General features: G+C 36.4%; 1 protein-coding gene across 1 annotated transcript in view; it reads left to right on the top strand.

Moving 5' to 3' along the window:
- The window catches only part of LRP2 (LDL receptor related protein 2), a 1,335,386-nt gene that overhangs the window by 172,907 nt on the left and 1,145,149 nt on the right, over positions 1-17,330 (top strand). The window contains exons 9-10 of the mRNA XM_044075346.1: positions 12,072-12,191; positions 15,354-15,482. Coding sequence (XP_043931281.1) covers positions 12,072-12,191; positions 15,354-15,482 — 249 coding nt within the window. The remainder of the gene's footprint in view (positions 1-12,071; positions 12,192-15,353; positions 15,483-17,330) is intronic.

Raw genomic sequence — 17,330 nt, 5'->3', positions numbered from 1 at the left:
TGCAAAAATGTTTATTTTAGTCTTTGAAATGGGTTATGGAAATAGTGTGTTCTCGGTCATTTACAGTCAAACAATATTTATGAGTGATTATGTATCCGTCATTTATAGGTGAAGTCAATAAAACATTATTTATTAATATATATTAATGTTGTTGTGTCTTTCGGCTTTTCCTGGTTAGGGGTCGTCACAGCGGAACTCTGGTCTGCTAATGATTGGCAGTAGATTTTTACGTGCCAAGTTGCCAGCCCTGATGCACAACCTTTAACGAAGGTACTCCCATTCACGCATGTCTCCACACAGAAGACACTTTAACTGAGAATCGAACAGGACAACGTCTTGCTGTGAGGCAACAATGCCACCGTAGCACCACCACCGCAGTCTATTAATATATATTAATAATTTTTATATATATATATATATATATGTAAAGTTCACATGTAATGAGGTTATTGTATTAGCTAAAAATGAGGTTAGAGACATAGATTGTGTAGGGCTAGTGAGTTGGGAAATACAAGGAAAAGGCCAACTCTGAATTCAGGGAAAGCTGTTCATCCTTGCTGCAGTAGTTGTACATTTGTGCACTACAGCTGGCATATGGTATAAGTAAGTGAGTTATTCATTAAGAACAAGACCGATAATGCAATTCAGTCAGCTGTAGTTTATACCAAAGTGTCAACAGAGAATGCATTAAGGAGCATAGGAGAGTACTGACAGAAGTGAGTCCACTGTCCACATATGGAAACCGAGCTTGTGATTCCTCAACAACTCTAAATAATATGCAAGCAGGGCACAGAAACTAGGTTACATATACCCATCATGCCCTCTATACAAAACTGGCACTACTGTGGGCACAGAAACCTGGTTACATACCTATTATGTCCTCTTTATAAAGCTGGCACTACTGTGGTTTTACAGCTGCATGTGCTGCAAGTGTATACATACACACACACATATATGTATATGTCACCTGCATAAAGCACTGTGGTGCAGCAGGGCGGCACAGTTACAGTGTAACCACACCTACATACACCCTGTTAGGCTGTATTGATAGCAGCATTACCTCACAAGGGAAGATTATGTGGGAAGGCCCTATATTTTTGTTACATCATTAGGGTACAGAACCTAGAGGAGATGGAAGTGAACATTAGTACACAGGAGTACATAAACAAACATAATGCTCTTTGGTAAATTTCTTAATTGTAGCGATCAGGCCTTCATACTAGCACTATAACAGCTGGCCACACACTGGACAGCCATCCTCACTTGGAACGTACTATACAGACTGAACAGCCATCCTCACATCTAGTAACAGCTGGCCACACACTGGACAGCCATGCTTACTTGGAACACACTATAATTGTGGATGTAGGCAGTCACCAAGAAGTATAGAAATGCACACTACTGCCCTACTGTGTATTTATTTATTTATTTAAACTTTGGTAACTGAGTAAGTGGACAGGTCAATTAACACATTTCAGCCTTGACCTGTGCTCCAGAGGAGCAGCGTACTTAGTGCAACAACAACAACAAATCGAAACATAAGTGAAAATACATCATGCATTATGCAGTAACAAAAATTAGTATAAAAGTAATAGGTATAGTAAAGGGATAGCAGAAAACATCAATATTTACAAAATTTCAGTCAATGTGGAAATGTGTCCAATACTTACAATATTAGCAAGATGGTTTTATCTTAGCAGAGTGATACCTAGAAATAGTACTTGTAAATATTCCATTTACAGTAAGTCTACAGTATACATGTGTCACCCCCCCAGCACTACTCTGTGTGTTCTTGCTGAACATACCTGTTTCATAGCAAAAGTCCTATCAAATATTAACAAAATAGCCAGAGGTTTAAGGCTATGAGTTGTGAGTTGTGAAGGAGCAACATCTTGTAGTGAGCATTTGATTCCTTCTATTGCAGCTTGCATACTTTGTGATGCTGAGCATATCACATGCAGACAGTAATTCCCGATCATTCCCTGACTTGGGATATGTTTGCTGCCTTCATTGTCACCTAGTGCTGTTGATGACATGGGAATGCAGTTTGTAATGTTGTGCACACTTTAACAGCAGTGAATCCCATGCCAGATGTTTTGGACACTACATACTGAATGGGCACACAGCTCGTGATACACTGCATCCTTTATTTGTTTTAGTTATTTATTTTATTTGCACTTTGTTGACTGGGTTAGTCCCCACTAGGCTAAAAGTAGTGATTCCATTTCCAAATGCCACAGGCAGTACATACTGAGTAGACACATAGCCTGTGATATTATGCAACCTTTAAAAACAATTAACCCATCTGAGAATGCCACCGGCACAATGTACTGAATGAATGTGTACAAAGCTTGGAGCTGAGTATGCCACCAGCACAATGTACTGAATGAATGTGTACACAGCTTGTGGTGCTGTGTGCCCTTTAAGATACTGTGTCCTATCTTTTTACTGCTTACTATACTAGTAATACCTGGCAATATACAGTACTTTTCTGTTTTGCATGTTAGCATGCTGCCAGCCCCCAAAGTGCTGTGTCTCAAAGAAACGTACTCAGATCTCTGAAATGGGCAGCTTGCAGAACTGTTGCTCATTATGCCATTTTAGGGCACTCAGCAGCCCCCGGAGCACATATTTAGACATATGTGCTACTGTTTTTGAAAAATAGATTTGTTAGTTCTGTGGGTGTGATGTTCTCCATGAAATAACATTTTCACAGTAACCACCCTCAGTATTTGTATTATAAAAAAACAGTTGGACGGTTGTACATTACAACTTCGGTTTAAAATCATTGCCATTACTGAATCATGGCTAAAAGTCAGCTCCGGTACTTTACTACAAACTTTACTCTCTTTTGTCATAACAGATCTAGTGATAGACAAGGTCTGTGTGGTTCTAACCTTGATTAACAATGCTGCCTATCTAAATCCTACCCTTATTATATATAACACGTACTGAAGATGATAGTCCTAACTGGATTCTACTAAAGCTGTTTCTTGGGGGAGACACAAATATTCTTAGCCACTGTTTATGTCTGGCCACCTTAAACCATGTCTACTGTCCAGTATATTCTACATCATATCCTTAAAATTACAAAACATGATGAATTAATCAACTGTGGAGATCTGAATTTAAATTTAGATTCCATATGTAACTCCTATAGTCTCTCACTGAATTTGTCAATACATTCACTAGGTATAACCCTGTCAATAAAAATTCCTCCACACTAGACGTTGTCATAACAAACATATCTAAAAAACTTGTAAATCTGTAAACATTTCCTAATGTTATTAATCACCACAGTCCCATCCTATTTTACTGGTTCTTTAAAACCAGTAAGTCTCCTCCCAAATGGTTTCCATTTAATCATTTCATTTCCTGACAGAACCCTGTTCTTTCTACATTCTACAGCATTCTTATGTCAATACATAACAAACTCATAACCATGTCTAAACATGTCTTGAAAACTACCTACATACCGTAGATCAATGCCAGCCTTATAGATATGATAGAAGACGGGAAAGAAGCTGACTGACAGGAAAAGAGATGCAAGTAATTTAATAATTAAAGCAAACTTTTAGAATTCAGAGCAACACTGCCAAATAACATTATTTTAGAAAATTACAGTCTAATTATTTCAGCAACCCCGATAAATTTTGGAATGCAAAACAAAGATCTTAGTACAAATACAGTCTTTTCAAAGTCTAATGCTACATCAGATATCTGATCTAACCTTCTAGATGATATCTCTAGAAACATACCCTCTCCCCACTACCTCTCCCCTTCTTTTTAATGTCACTAATAACAATGGACCTATGATCACTTAAAACAAAATGTTTACATATTCACTGTTTAGTCTGTGTTCAGTCTACAGGAAAAAAATGCTTTAATCAAGTTAACTAGAACTTTAATCCATACTTTTGCTACCTACACCCAAAGGTGCAAAGCACATAGCCTTCTCTCCTCACTAAACAGGTGTACTTCTTCCCATCCTCAAACCTGTTCTTATCATTCCTGTACCATAAGTGTCTTACCAAAAGACTCCCACAGGCTATAAGCCAATTGCAAACCTTTGCCCCTTAGCAAAAATATTAGAAAAAGTTATGCACAAACAAGTTATAGAATATATACATAAATATAACCTCCTCGCATGTAAGCAAATTAGTAAATTATAGCACTCAGACTGCACAGTTTCTGGTCAAATTATATCACTCAGATTGAAATCTTCTCTCTCACATCAAAAATCTATGCTAACATGGAGAAAGATCTTCAGACTGGGGCTTTTTTCTTGACCTTAAACGAGTCTTTTAACTGATGAATCATGACCTGCTTAAGAAAAGACTTGGGTTTCTTTTCATAGTTTTCTTTTTGGTTCCATTACTTTATCTCACTAATAGAACTTTTACCATTGCTGGCAAAAACAAACATTTTTGTCTGGGCCTCTAAAAATGGAGTTCAAGGTTTGGTGCTTGGTCTTTTTCACTTCTTGTATTTATAAACAGTCTATCATGGGGTCTGCCTTGCCTAAAACTCATACCTTGAGTAGACAATGTTCACACTTGTATGAGTCTATGGTAGTTGTTACTGACTGCCTCTGTCCATGAGTGACATGAGTGTCACCTCAGAAGTGGATTTATGGTTAGCCATCCATTGATCTAGCCGTAGGGTTGCCAACTTTCCATGTCAAAAATTCTGGACGTGTACATGAAAGCAAAATGCTTGTAGTTTTGGTACCCCTGTTCCCTCCCATGCAGCCCTTCCAATATCCCATTACTTGGCTATTTCTCCATTTCTTCCCAGTTGCCATAAACACTGTTCACAACTTTGAATGTACATACTGTTTTCTGCTTTACTTCTACAATGATTACAGATATTTGGATTTAATTGAAACCTATTATTTCAATTTTTATAGCACAAACACTGATAGAAATTTGCTAAACAAAGCAATACAGTCTCACAATGAAAACAGACTTGGCATTAAAACTTATCTGCCTTTGAAACTCACATTCACTGAAACAGCATTGAAACCCACATTCAAAGAAAATGCATCTAGCCAATGGCAGATTAAGTTTACCTTTGGGCTGTTTTCAAATCATAGGACCCTTGCACACATTTTAGGACCATGCAAAAGTTCTTTGGTTCACCTTCCTGATTGCATTAAATTATAATATATAATAATTAAATTATATACCCATCATAATATAGCACCACTTGTTAGAGCTTGTTTTAAGGTTATAGTTTTAAACATTTTTCCAGTAATCAATGAAACAAAACACATGAACCAATAGTGACAAAACAGCCCAGTTCAGAGCATTTCAACCATAAAAGGCCACTCAAAGTTCTGTCATTACAATCCACCAGTATCAGTCAATATGCACAATCTCTACAGAAGTAAAAATCATCTGAATAATTTCAAATTAAAGAGATCTGTAACTAATGAAAAATTGCTGCTATATTTCACTATTTCATCTACAAATTCAGTGCCTAGTGCCCTTGAAGAATAAATTGCCTGTGTTACATGGTAAGCTAGTAATACTACAATAGGGAATGGATGGCAAACTGAAAAGAAGTTCATAGTTACTAGGCATCTCATCCAAAGGAGGACATACTCAGGACTACAACATTCCTACCCCTTAAAATACAACACATTATCAGCAATCCATCTACATGCTGTGGAATACTACTTCCTTATAAGAGTTCAAGTCAGCCCAATATATGCAATATCCAAAAAATTGTGGTTTTTGTGGCGTATCACTGAGGATTTAGGCAACTAAATAATGACATGCATTTTAGTTTGTTCCTTAATATCCTTCAGAAAATGCATGCTAATGCAAGCCTTGTTATTCTAGCAACTTTCTAAATTTATAAGAGCAATATTTAAAATATGTCCTTATTTGTGGGCTGTTGTTCCCCAGTTACTTGAGTCTTTGTCCAGATTTCTTTCAGTAATAAGTTGAGAGGTATCTCTTATGTCTTAGTGTAAGTTTTCTTCTGTCTCCTGTTCAGTGAAAGATCCTATTTTGATCTTAAGAAATATTTTCACTTGTTTGCTTGCCTTTCAGCAAAGAGTTGTCCATGCCCCCTCCCCCCATTCAGATTACAAGTAGGTATACTTTTGCTAGCTGTGTGGTAGGAATGCAAGACATCGCAGATTTTGTATTGAAGAATATGAACATATATTTTACATTTATCATATGCGTGACTGGTATACATGACAGATTCCCTTTAATAATAAATCCTAATCTGTCTGAAACCTAATGCAGAATATAATACATTTACTTGGGCTCACGTTGTAATGTACATTTAAAGCAGTAAGAAATCTCATTAAGCTTGACGATTATAATTTACTGTTCGACTCCACCAGATAGAGCAACACTACAAAACAAATTATCAAGCATCATTCATCTGTCTTAATACAGAATGAACACTCATTGGGATCTATAGCACTATAATAGCAGTCACGTTTGGCACGGGATTACAGTACTTAGAAAACAGAAACGGTCACAGGAGTCCCAGACAAAGCAGATGATATCATTCGAGCTACAATGAGCACTTCACACAAATGACACAGGTGTCTGGCTTAGCAGCTTTTCCTAGGTCTAAATTAAAGGATGCAGGTTAAAAAAACATAAATCGCAGTGCACATTATGTTTATTACAGGTCATTCTGAGTAAACTTTTAAACTTTGTTAGAAATTAAGTGCTCTGTGACTGGCCTTTGATTATGATCTTCTAATTGTTGTTACGTCTCTGCTGAGTACCTAGAATTGAAATAAATCTTGTTGAAAAGGCCCTCAGCCTTTTGAATATCAAGGAATAGATTATGAAGAAGGCTATGGCATCAGTCAATGATACCAAGAAAAAGAAGAAGTACAAACGTCACTGTTGGAAACATAACTCTCAAATATTCCTGATTTTCAGAGATGTCCCTGATTCTATCTCAGAATTTTGACCTGCCCCTCCTGAAACCTGTGACTGCTTTTTTTCAGAAAAGGTGATGCTTTGCAGTCAAATTATAATAGCAGTCACAGAAAAAGCATGTTAAAGGCTTCTTTTTCATCATCTTTTAAAAGCGATAGTACCTATGATTAAAAAGAAAACCAAATTGTTCCTGACTTGAGGCCCTTATCTCTGACTTTTTGGCTGTGACACTAATTCTAGCAAAAGTAGGTTGGAAGCTGTTTGGGGGAAAATAAGTTCTGCCTAAAAGGTTTGTATGTTCTAAGGAGCCTTCTGTGAAAGAATATTCTATTGATGGAAGTAAAAAGCAAGAAAAAAGAGGGATAGGTACCACACACACTGATTAAAGGTACTCAAAACCATAGTAAGAAAAACACATTTTTTATCACCTACATGTCTGTTCATGGTCTGTCTGCTGTGCAGTTCAGATGTCTTCAAGAATTCAAATTCCTCGCCCTGTGGAAGACAAAGATGTAAACAATCGGTTGCATAAATGCAGAAGACTTTTTTCATCTTCTGCATCTGTGCAACTGGACACAAAGGGTGTTCTTAAAGAACACCCTTAAAAAATGTATTTTTTTTAATTAAAAGAAAATTAATCTCCCGGTATTTTTCCAGACAATATACTATCCAGTCCATTTTCTAGACAGTGTCCCTTAATTCTGGACAGTCCAGAAGAATTCTGGATGGTTGCCAACCCTATCTAGCCTGCGTTTGGAGAGGGTTAGAGAGGGGCTCTGCTTCACGTGAACGAGAAGCTTGTTCCAGAAAAGTGACAGTATCTGGGAAGTGTATCTATATCTCCCGCATGATTTGTTATTGTCAGAGACTAGGTTATGATCCCTGGAGTGAGTGACCCTCATGCAGTTTGATTTACGAATGTGTAGCATTTCCATCAGGGCGGGTCAGAGACTGCCCTGTAAGCCAGGCACAGGTTACCCCTTAGCAGCCTGTAGGAGACAGAATACAGTGACAGGGCTTTCAGTCTTTGCACATAGGACTTGTTTTGTGTACCCTGTGTTTTCTTAACCTTCTGTACCTACTGTCAGACTATATGATGCCTTCATACAAGAAACCTCTGTGGTCTCTCCAGCTGTTGCAGGTGTCTGATGAGATACATGCAAAAGGGAGCATTGTACTCAATTATTGGTCTGATGAAGGCCGAGTGTAATAGAATTATAACATACTTGGATCTTGATGTGATGCAATTAATTATGAGATGTGCTGAATAGAAGGATTTCCTTATTAGTGTGGATAAGTAGTGGTCAAAGTTCAGGTTACTATCAACCTGAGTACCCAAATCACGTAGCACTGGGTCTACATTTTGGGGGTGCTGTCTATAATGTAATTAGCAGGGATGTCAGCTTTCCCAAAGGGAATAATAATGTATTTTCTTTTGCATTTAGCTTTGATCTGTGGCTTTGGCACTAATCATTTGCCTGTGTTAACCCTGTCTGCAGTATATTAACATTATTGGGGGACTCAATGATTGCTTCCAATTTGCAATTGTCAGTGAATTTCGTCAGCCACAGACCATGCACTATTGCCTGGACTTCAGAGAAATAGAATCTGAACAGTAAAGGGCTCAGCACTGAACCCTGTGGTATGCTACTGGTGAATGGGTCTTTTGCTAAAGGTTAAGTCACCTACTTTGACAGTATGCATTCTGTCAGTGTGTCAATTGACTATCCATCTAGTAATGTAGTTATTAATTCCCAATTCAGAGAGATTCTCTGTAATACCTGAGTGTGGGGGACTGTCAAATGCTTTGGCTAGGTCAAGGTAGGTAGTATGCACATTCTTTCACTCATCCAGGGCCTTCATGACTTTCTCATAGAAGTCAACCAAGTTTAACAGACATGATCTACCCTTAATGAATCCAAACTGGGTTGGGTCCAGAGTTTGGAGATTACCTATGTCATTGTTGATAGGATCTATAATGATTCTTTCGTTGGCCTTGCAGATGAGGCTAGTCAAGCTTATGGGTCTATAATCCACAGGGTTGGTTGATGGTCCCCTTTTGGACAGAGGGATTACTGTTGCTATCCTCCATTCTGCTGTAACATAGCCTCTTGGCAGGCTGTGGTTAAACATGGATCCAAGTGGGTCTACTAGGTCATGTTATTTAAAAGACAACCTGCAATGTTGTCTGGTCCCATTGATGCCATGTTTTTGGCCATGGAGAGCACAGAGATGACCTGCTCTCTTGAGATAATAGGCTGTGGAACAGTGGCAGGTATACTTTGGTGGATGACCAGTGGTGACAGGGTGTTGATATTTGCTCCAAATCTGTCAGCTAGCAGGCTGGCTATTGTTGAGTATTGGTGGAGCCTTCCACAACCAGTTCAGCGCATAGCTGGGTATTCCCCTATAGATTTTAGATGTAGTTAAAGAATGTCTTATGATTATCCTTAGCTAAGGAGGCTATTTTTGCTTCATAATTAGCTTTGGAGGACTTGGCAAGATCACTGCTTTGTTTGTTAAGGCTAAAGAGAGATGTCTTCCTCTGCTGAGCCAGTTCCCTCTTATTTTTGGACATTAGTTTCTTTCTTTTGTTGTATCGCCTGTTTATACCAGGAGTCTACCAGGGTGGCGTGTTTTTCCGGCAAGATCTGGTTTTAATATAGTCAGGTAGAGCTGATTCTCTACAAATATTTAAGTGATTATACAGGGCATTGGTGTACCTCTCTGCATAGGAGCCTATGTTACCTGTTTTCAAGGGGGCTTTGAAACTTTTATACCATTGCTTAGTAGGAGGTAATTTGCCTTGCAAAAATTCTTAAGTGTTTTTGAGCTTGATGGGGTATCTGGTCTTATAGTCACATTGAAAGAGACCGATCTTAACAGGGAGGACATCACATGGGGGGTGAGATGCTCTCCCATGTTAGTGAGTACTATATCCAAGACCTTTGAGCCCCTCATGGGTGTGCTGACTAGCTGTTCCCGAGCATTTGCATTGACAAAATCCAAGAAACTCTGAGCCAGCATTTTTGTGGTCATGTAAGTTTACCAGTAAATGGTAGAATAATTAAAATGACTCATGAGTAAGCTGTTGGGCTGTATGGTGAGTGACCCCAGTAAGTCTGGGCACGTGGTATACTTTTCCTTGTTTATGGTAGAGGACTGATAGCTAGCTGTAATGTGGGAGGGCCTTTTTCCTATAGTCAGTTAGACATAGAGTACCTGAAGAGTGAGTCATACAGTTTAGTGTTGAGGTGTACTTATCCTCAATGAAGATGGATACACCTACTCCTTTGGTTCATTCTCGCTCAGTTTATGGTCTGAATATATGAAAGACATTGTAGCCTGCATGGCTGGGGTGCTTTCCACAGCTTTGAACCATATCTAGGTGAATGCACAGACATCAGTATCTTCCAAAGTGAGGAGTGCTTCCATGGAGTGCATTTTCTTTTCTATTCTATTATTTTCATAGTTGCAATCCAGTTAAGGAATAACAACTCATATTCATTTTTGTATGTGTATGTATATATTTAACCTGTCACCATGAAATGCAAACTTGATTCTCACAGATTTCAGTTTATACATTGATCTATATCATTCCAAATATGGTGATTTTGTATGTGTGTGTGTGCGTGTGTGTGTGTGTGAATATATATACATGCATACATATGTATATGCTGTCAACATGAATTGCATGCATCTTCAGGCTCTGTGTTTTATAGCTTTATCATCGTAAGCACAGGATCACTATGTTGCATTTGTTTTTCAAAACATCTTGCTTACTTCTGTCTGTCCTGCTGTGTGGTATGTTCTGTTTTCCCCACTTTGTGTTCTCTGTATTAACTGTACTTTGTTTTATTTTTTCTGTAACTTGGGTTGTTATTGAAAAGGATCAGTACAGCAGTCAGTTACTCAGTCAACAAACTGTAAATAAATAAATGATAAATGTACGGCTACATGGGGTACAGATGAACTTGCCATACAAATACAGATATGTAATTTTATTGGAAATGAAGTGAATAGCATAGTTCAGCTAATGGTCACTGTTCTAAGCTTTTCCCTTCTTTTGTTTTATTTTTGTGCTGCAGAGACTAATCACATAAAGCAGATCTTAATTTTTGCTTGTTTTATGTGATCATATTACTAAGATTATTTAACATGAATTTATTCTCTTCTATTATTTTTATAGTTGTAATCCAGTTAATGAATCATCTTCATTTATTTATGTATATGTATGTATTTTAACCTGCCACCATGAAATGCAAACTTGATTCTCACAGATTTCAGTTTTCACATAATATATATATATATATATATATATATATATATATATATATATATATATATATTCCAAACCTAGTGATTTTGTGTGTGTGTGTGTGTGTGTGTGTCTATATACTCACACATATATATTTATATTATATATTATATATATATATATATATATATATATATATATATATATATATATATATATATATATTTATATATATATATATATATATATAAAATCATACACATACACACACACACACACACACACACACACACACACACACACACACACACACACACACACACACACACACACATAAAACGTTATATACATGTATGTATATATATATATAGATAGATAGATAGATAGATAGATAGATAGATAGATAGATAGATCTAGGACTTTTGATCGAAAGCTTAAAAGTCCGAATCCTTAATTACCGAACACACTTTAACGAAAGCGCTTTCACCGAAAAAGTCGAATAGTTAAAAGTTTGAACACCATATGGTTGACACTATATGTTCGAACTCTTAAATATTCGAAAATCAAACCTACCTAAAACATTAAGCAGGAGGCAAGCCCATGTGCACCCCCCACACCCCTCACTCTTTAAATATATCAACTCCGAGATTGCACTACAGTGCAGACAATGGAAAACTTCCATTTCCGCACTGTACGGAGATCTCCATTGAAACGTTCGAACATTTACATGTTCAGCCATATGGTGTCAACCATATGACATTCGAACATGTAAATGTTCGATAACGTAATATAGACCCATATATATTGTCAACATGAAATGCATGCATCTTCAAGCTGTGTGTTTTATAGGTTTATCATTGTAAGTACAGGATCACTATGTTGCATTTGTTTTTCAGGCATAGCTGCATGTCCAAGCTTAAGCTGTGAATACCGTTGCCATCCTTCACCGTTTGGGGGTGTCTGTTACTGCCCAGCAGGTTATGTAGTTAGTGATACCAATAACCGCTCCTGCATTGGTAAGTGACGGTCCTGGTTACCTTAGTGTTTTGTTAGCTTTATAATGTATTATTTACATGCAAATAAAAAAAAAATGAAGAAGAGAAGCCACGATTAAGACTAGCTAAGAATGTTATTGCTGATTTTATAGTGTGAGTATAACTGAGTAGTTTATAGTTCTTTGTCAATGTACTTTTGAAATGATTGTTGACTATCGTTTGGCAAATGGACAATTAATGACATCTGTTTTGTATAGCTAGAAATCGGAAAAAAGCAACCTAAGTGAAGAGCTTATTTTTAAAAATAAAGACAATTTGCATTCTTTTTGGACTTTCAGTGGTTTCTGTCATGAATCTTCTTTACAGCTTGGAAGTTTTCAGATTAACTCTACAGAGACACTTATTTTCAGAGCATGTGCCATCACTTTATAAAGACGTGATGAGGCCTGAAACAAGAATAGTTTGTTTGTCTAGGTGTGCTAGGTTCTTATAATTGTATGAGAAGAGTATAAGTCCTATATCTTATGCTTCTCCTCATGTTCTGCAGTATTGTTCATTCATTAATTTGTTTGCATTGGTTAGCAGGACTGCAGACGTGATCCACATGGACCTTTATCAGACTCAGCCCTGGAGCACTGTGACTTGCTCAGAGTCACACAGCAATTGAAGGCCCAAAGAATTATCCCCTGGAGTACAAGAAGCAGCTCATTAACAGATTGCAGCCTTAATTATTGTGCTAATTGTCAGGCTGTGCCAGACCAGACAGGTACAACTCCCAACAATGTTTGTCTGCAACCCTGTAAAACTACCAATAACCAATAAAGCAGTAAAACTATCTTTGAATGGAATGCTTCATTTATCTCCTCCTGGATGTCCTGTATTTCCAGCATAAGAGCTGAGTAATGTGTTACAGAAATTAACCCTATATGAGAATCAGCCAACCAGTATAGGTGATCTCTAATCGGAGTCTTGGAGGCTCTCTTCCTAGTGTCCATCACCTCTGCGAGAAGCATGTCTGAGCTGCAAGCAGTGATGTGCAAGAAGCCTCATACAGTCATACAATCTTCCACCAGTACAGGGTATCATTGAAAATTAACTCTTACTTCATGACTAAGGCAGTTTCTTGACTGTCCCTAACCAATACATCCAGCTGCATATATGTTTACCCTCAATACAATAGACTAAAAGAGAAATAATCCATCATATCATGGGCAAGTATAGAAAAATAAGATATTCCAGCAACAGACCCAACAATTTCAGGCAGTCTATCAGTTCATTTAGTTTGTGGCAAGCAAACACATTTGCCTAGTGAGTAAGCACTTCCTAAGTGTTTAGTGAGGTGTGTCACTATTTTGTGTGATGAGTGTATTTCAATGGCAGTGTCAGGTGACATAGTATGATATTAGCTTATACATATTGCTGTTTTTTTCTTATATATAAGTTATCAAGCTTTAGAAAATTTAATCTGTTATGTTTATGTTCCCTAATGGTGTTGGTAGGGTAGGGAGATACCAGACATAGTTCTGGTACCAGACATAGTTCTGGTTTTGATGAGCACGGCTTCTTGGAGTTTTCTCCCTCTGTTCTGTTTAGGCTTGCATATACCTTAAAATATAGCAGTAGAACATTTGTTGCTTACATTTCTTCACTGGTCAAATGACAGCACAATTAAAGAACAAACAATATCATGAGTAATGCAGTTTTCTTTTTAAAACAAGCTTCCTGTTGATGACCTTGACATGAGATGTTGATCATTCATTTTTAGGGACATCTGGCTGCTTTAAGATCTGCCTAAAGGACTTGCATCTCCTATAGTTTAACATCTGTTATTTTATGAATTATCTGCAGTAATGGTCTTTCTTTTTGAACTACCAGCCCAGGTGAGATACCAACAGTCCATTTATTCCCTGGCTAGAGGGCTTGATTTATTGTTCACTGAAAGTAGTTTTCGTTGATATATTTGAGAAAGGAACAACTCTTTTCTGTGAAGACAACATTAGTAAAATGTAACTATATTAGAGTGGGAAGTTGTTTTCCTTGTTCCTTGTAACATTATTGTACGTACACAGACACACACACATGTGTATATTCATATCTTTCAACTTCTCAGTACAAGAAATCTGGACAAAGCCAGAAAAAATGGGGGGGGGGTGAAGGCCCAAAAATAGGGACAAAATTTAAGTATTGCTGTTATAAACTTTGAAAGTTGCTAGAATAACAGATTTCGCTTAATTATATATTTTCTGAAAGATATAAAGTCTGGAACTCAAATGTCTGTCATTGTTTAGTAACTTCAATTTTCAATGAGTTTTCTAGAAAACCACACATTTTATGATGAATAGACCAAAAATATGAGGCAAAAATCTAGACATTCTGTGAAAATCTGTACAGTTGAGAGGTGTGTGTGTGTGTGTGTGTGTGTGTGTGTGTGTGTGTGTGTGTGTGTGTGTGTGTGTGTGTGTGTGTGTGTGTGTGTGTGTGGTAGCAGTTACTACTGTTGAATTGCACAAAAGTCGACAACTGATTTTTTTCATTACACCTGTTTCACCTCATGTTTTGTCTTAGTGTGAGACCCCTAACAGCCCCCCTGCATGATCCATGTTAAAGCTCATTTAGGTGATTCAGTGAGTTTTCTGGATTGTGATTGCCTTTCCAATGTTGCCATTTGTGCCGTCTGACACACACATATATATATATATATATATATATATATATATATATATATATAAAATGTGTGTGTTTTATATATATATATATATATATATATATATATATATATATATATATATATATATAATTATTTATATGCATGTTTGTGTATGTGTGTATATATATATATATATATATATATATATATGTATATATATCTATATATATATATATATATATATATATATATATATATATATATATATATATATATATATATATATATATATGTGTGTGTGTGTGTGTGTGTGTGTGTAGAAAATACATACACATGCATACACAGACACACACACTTCACCATTATATAATAAGTGACATTACAAGTGAACAAAATGAAACAAAATGGCAGACATCCAAGATGTTCTTTAGAATTAAATATTTTTTTTACTCACGGTGTATTTTCAGGCTTATTGCTGACATTAGGGACATGAATATTTGCTTATGCTACTGCATCTATCATGTTTTCTGATTTAGATTTTGATGATTGTAAGATGTGGGGTGTCTGTGACCAGATATGTGAAGATCGAACTGGAAGCCATCATTGCAGCTGTGTGGAAGGCTACTTTTTGGAACACCACAAACACTGTAGAGCTAACACTTCCTGTAAGTATTTGCACTACTGCTTGTCATCTTGATTTCATGTACGTGGATTGTGAAGCATTTCTTCATTTATTCCAAACTGTCACTGATAAAGATCAGCTGTGCTATTTTTGTAAGGATCTAGTTTAGGAAGTTGTTGACTTTACTGTTTTTAGTAATGGAACACTTAATCGGTCAATGGTCAGAAGTATTCAGTTTGGAACTTGACTTTCTTAGCAACACAATGCCATGAAGCTGCAAAACACAAGGAATAGTACACATTGAAGTTATATATAATTTATTTTTGTGCTGTTGAAATATCTATATAATATTAAGGGTTTTGTTTTTTTATTTGTAACAGCATCCTGGCTAAAATTGTGTCTTTGCTGATTTTTACCCTGTTGGGTCTTGCTAGTTTATTATTTATTGAAGTTTGTAGTCATGCCACTCACCGTGATCGAAATGTGTATGTAACTTAGTAAAAATGTTCATTATAACTCAGAGTTATGAAATTCTGTAATCTACATAATCAAAATGTGTCACATAACTGTGAGTCATGTTATAACATCATGGGAGAGACATGCAATTTATAAAATAAGTATTAAAACAGGTTTTTAATATATGTCGGTTTTTAAACTGTAATAAGGTACTCCATAATAAAGATTATAAGGATTAGCTTGATTCTTGCATGGTTATGTTACTCCACAGTTTAGATTATACAAATTGCCTTGATTCTTATATGATTACATCAGTTAACTGCACATTATATAAATTCCGTGCGAGATATGGGCAAATCTCCGTTCATTCTGTTTTCCTTCATTGTAACTCTAAACTGATTTTTGAGTCTGGATATTTTTTTTCCCCCTTACATATCAGATAGCCCATGAAGTGTTTCCCTTGTTGTTTTATTAAACAACACAAAAGCCAAATTTGTAAAATATTTGCTAAATGTAAGTTTTAAGTGATACTAATAATTTCATTGCAGTAAGGTATGCCAGGGTTTGAGTTATTGGGAACTTACATGACTGACTATTGTTAAGTTAATTGTCTCAACCTTTTCATAATAAATATGAATAGTTGTCAACTGATGTACTATGTTCTTCATCTGTAACTATGTTTGTAATTAATTGCTATGTTAATCAAATTGTTAATCACTATGTAAATCCAATGTAACTGTCAATATATTTTAACTGTGGAGCTTTTCTCTCCGGGCCTCTGCTGAAAATGGACCTACGTCCAGTCGGACACTGCCGGTCAACAAATGTAAATAAATAAAGAAAAAATAAGTAAATAAATGAAGGCTTGATAAATTCCATATTAATGCCAACATGTTAACAATGTAGACTTCATTGCTGTGTAATGCCAGCCATTAAGTGAATATAATTTAAGTGAATATAATTTAAAGGAAGACTCCATTAACCTTATTCTGTTGTGAAATTCTTCTTGAACTGTCACATGGATGTTATTTATTGCCCCAAATCATTTCAGTTTCTTTCAGGGTTTTTTCTTTCCATTTACACTTGTTTTCCTGCTCTAGATAATGAATGATTTACCATTTTCTGTTTGTCTTATGCTGTTCAGATAGAAATTTGTTTTAATCTGCATAACATAAACTAGACAGCACAAATTGTCTAGCTTTTATTATTGTTAGTCTCTGCCAACATTTTATATCCAGAGATCGTGTCTTGCAGAGGTCTGTAAAGTGCTAAAGCACATATTAACATCCAAACTGAAACTCTTTGGAAAAAGAGTTAGTTGTTACAGAAGTCTTTTAGGGGGAACACTATTGAATTGTACTGCCACAGTACATAAACAAACTGGTAAATGTGCTCAGTTTTGTCCAGTGAGGTGTTGTCTTTTTCCGTGTACCTC

The sequence above is a fragment of the Protopterus annectens genome, chromosome 6.part1 (assembly GCF_019279795.1).
Source record: "Protopterus annectens isolate FY-2018-M chromosome 6.part1, PAN1.0, whole genome shotgun sequence".
NCBI classification, from domain to species: Eukaryota; Metazoa; Chordata; order Ceratodontiformes; family Protopteridae; genus Protopterus; species Protopterus annectens.
This window is presented reverse-complemented; position numbering and strand designations above follow the sequence as displayed.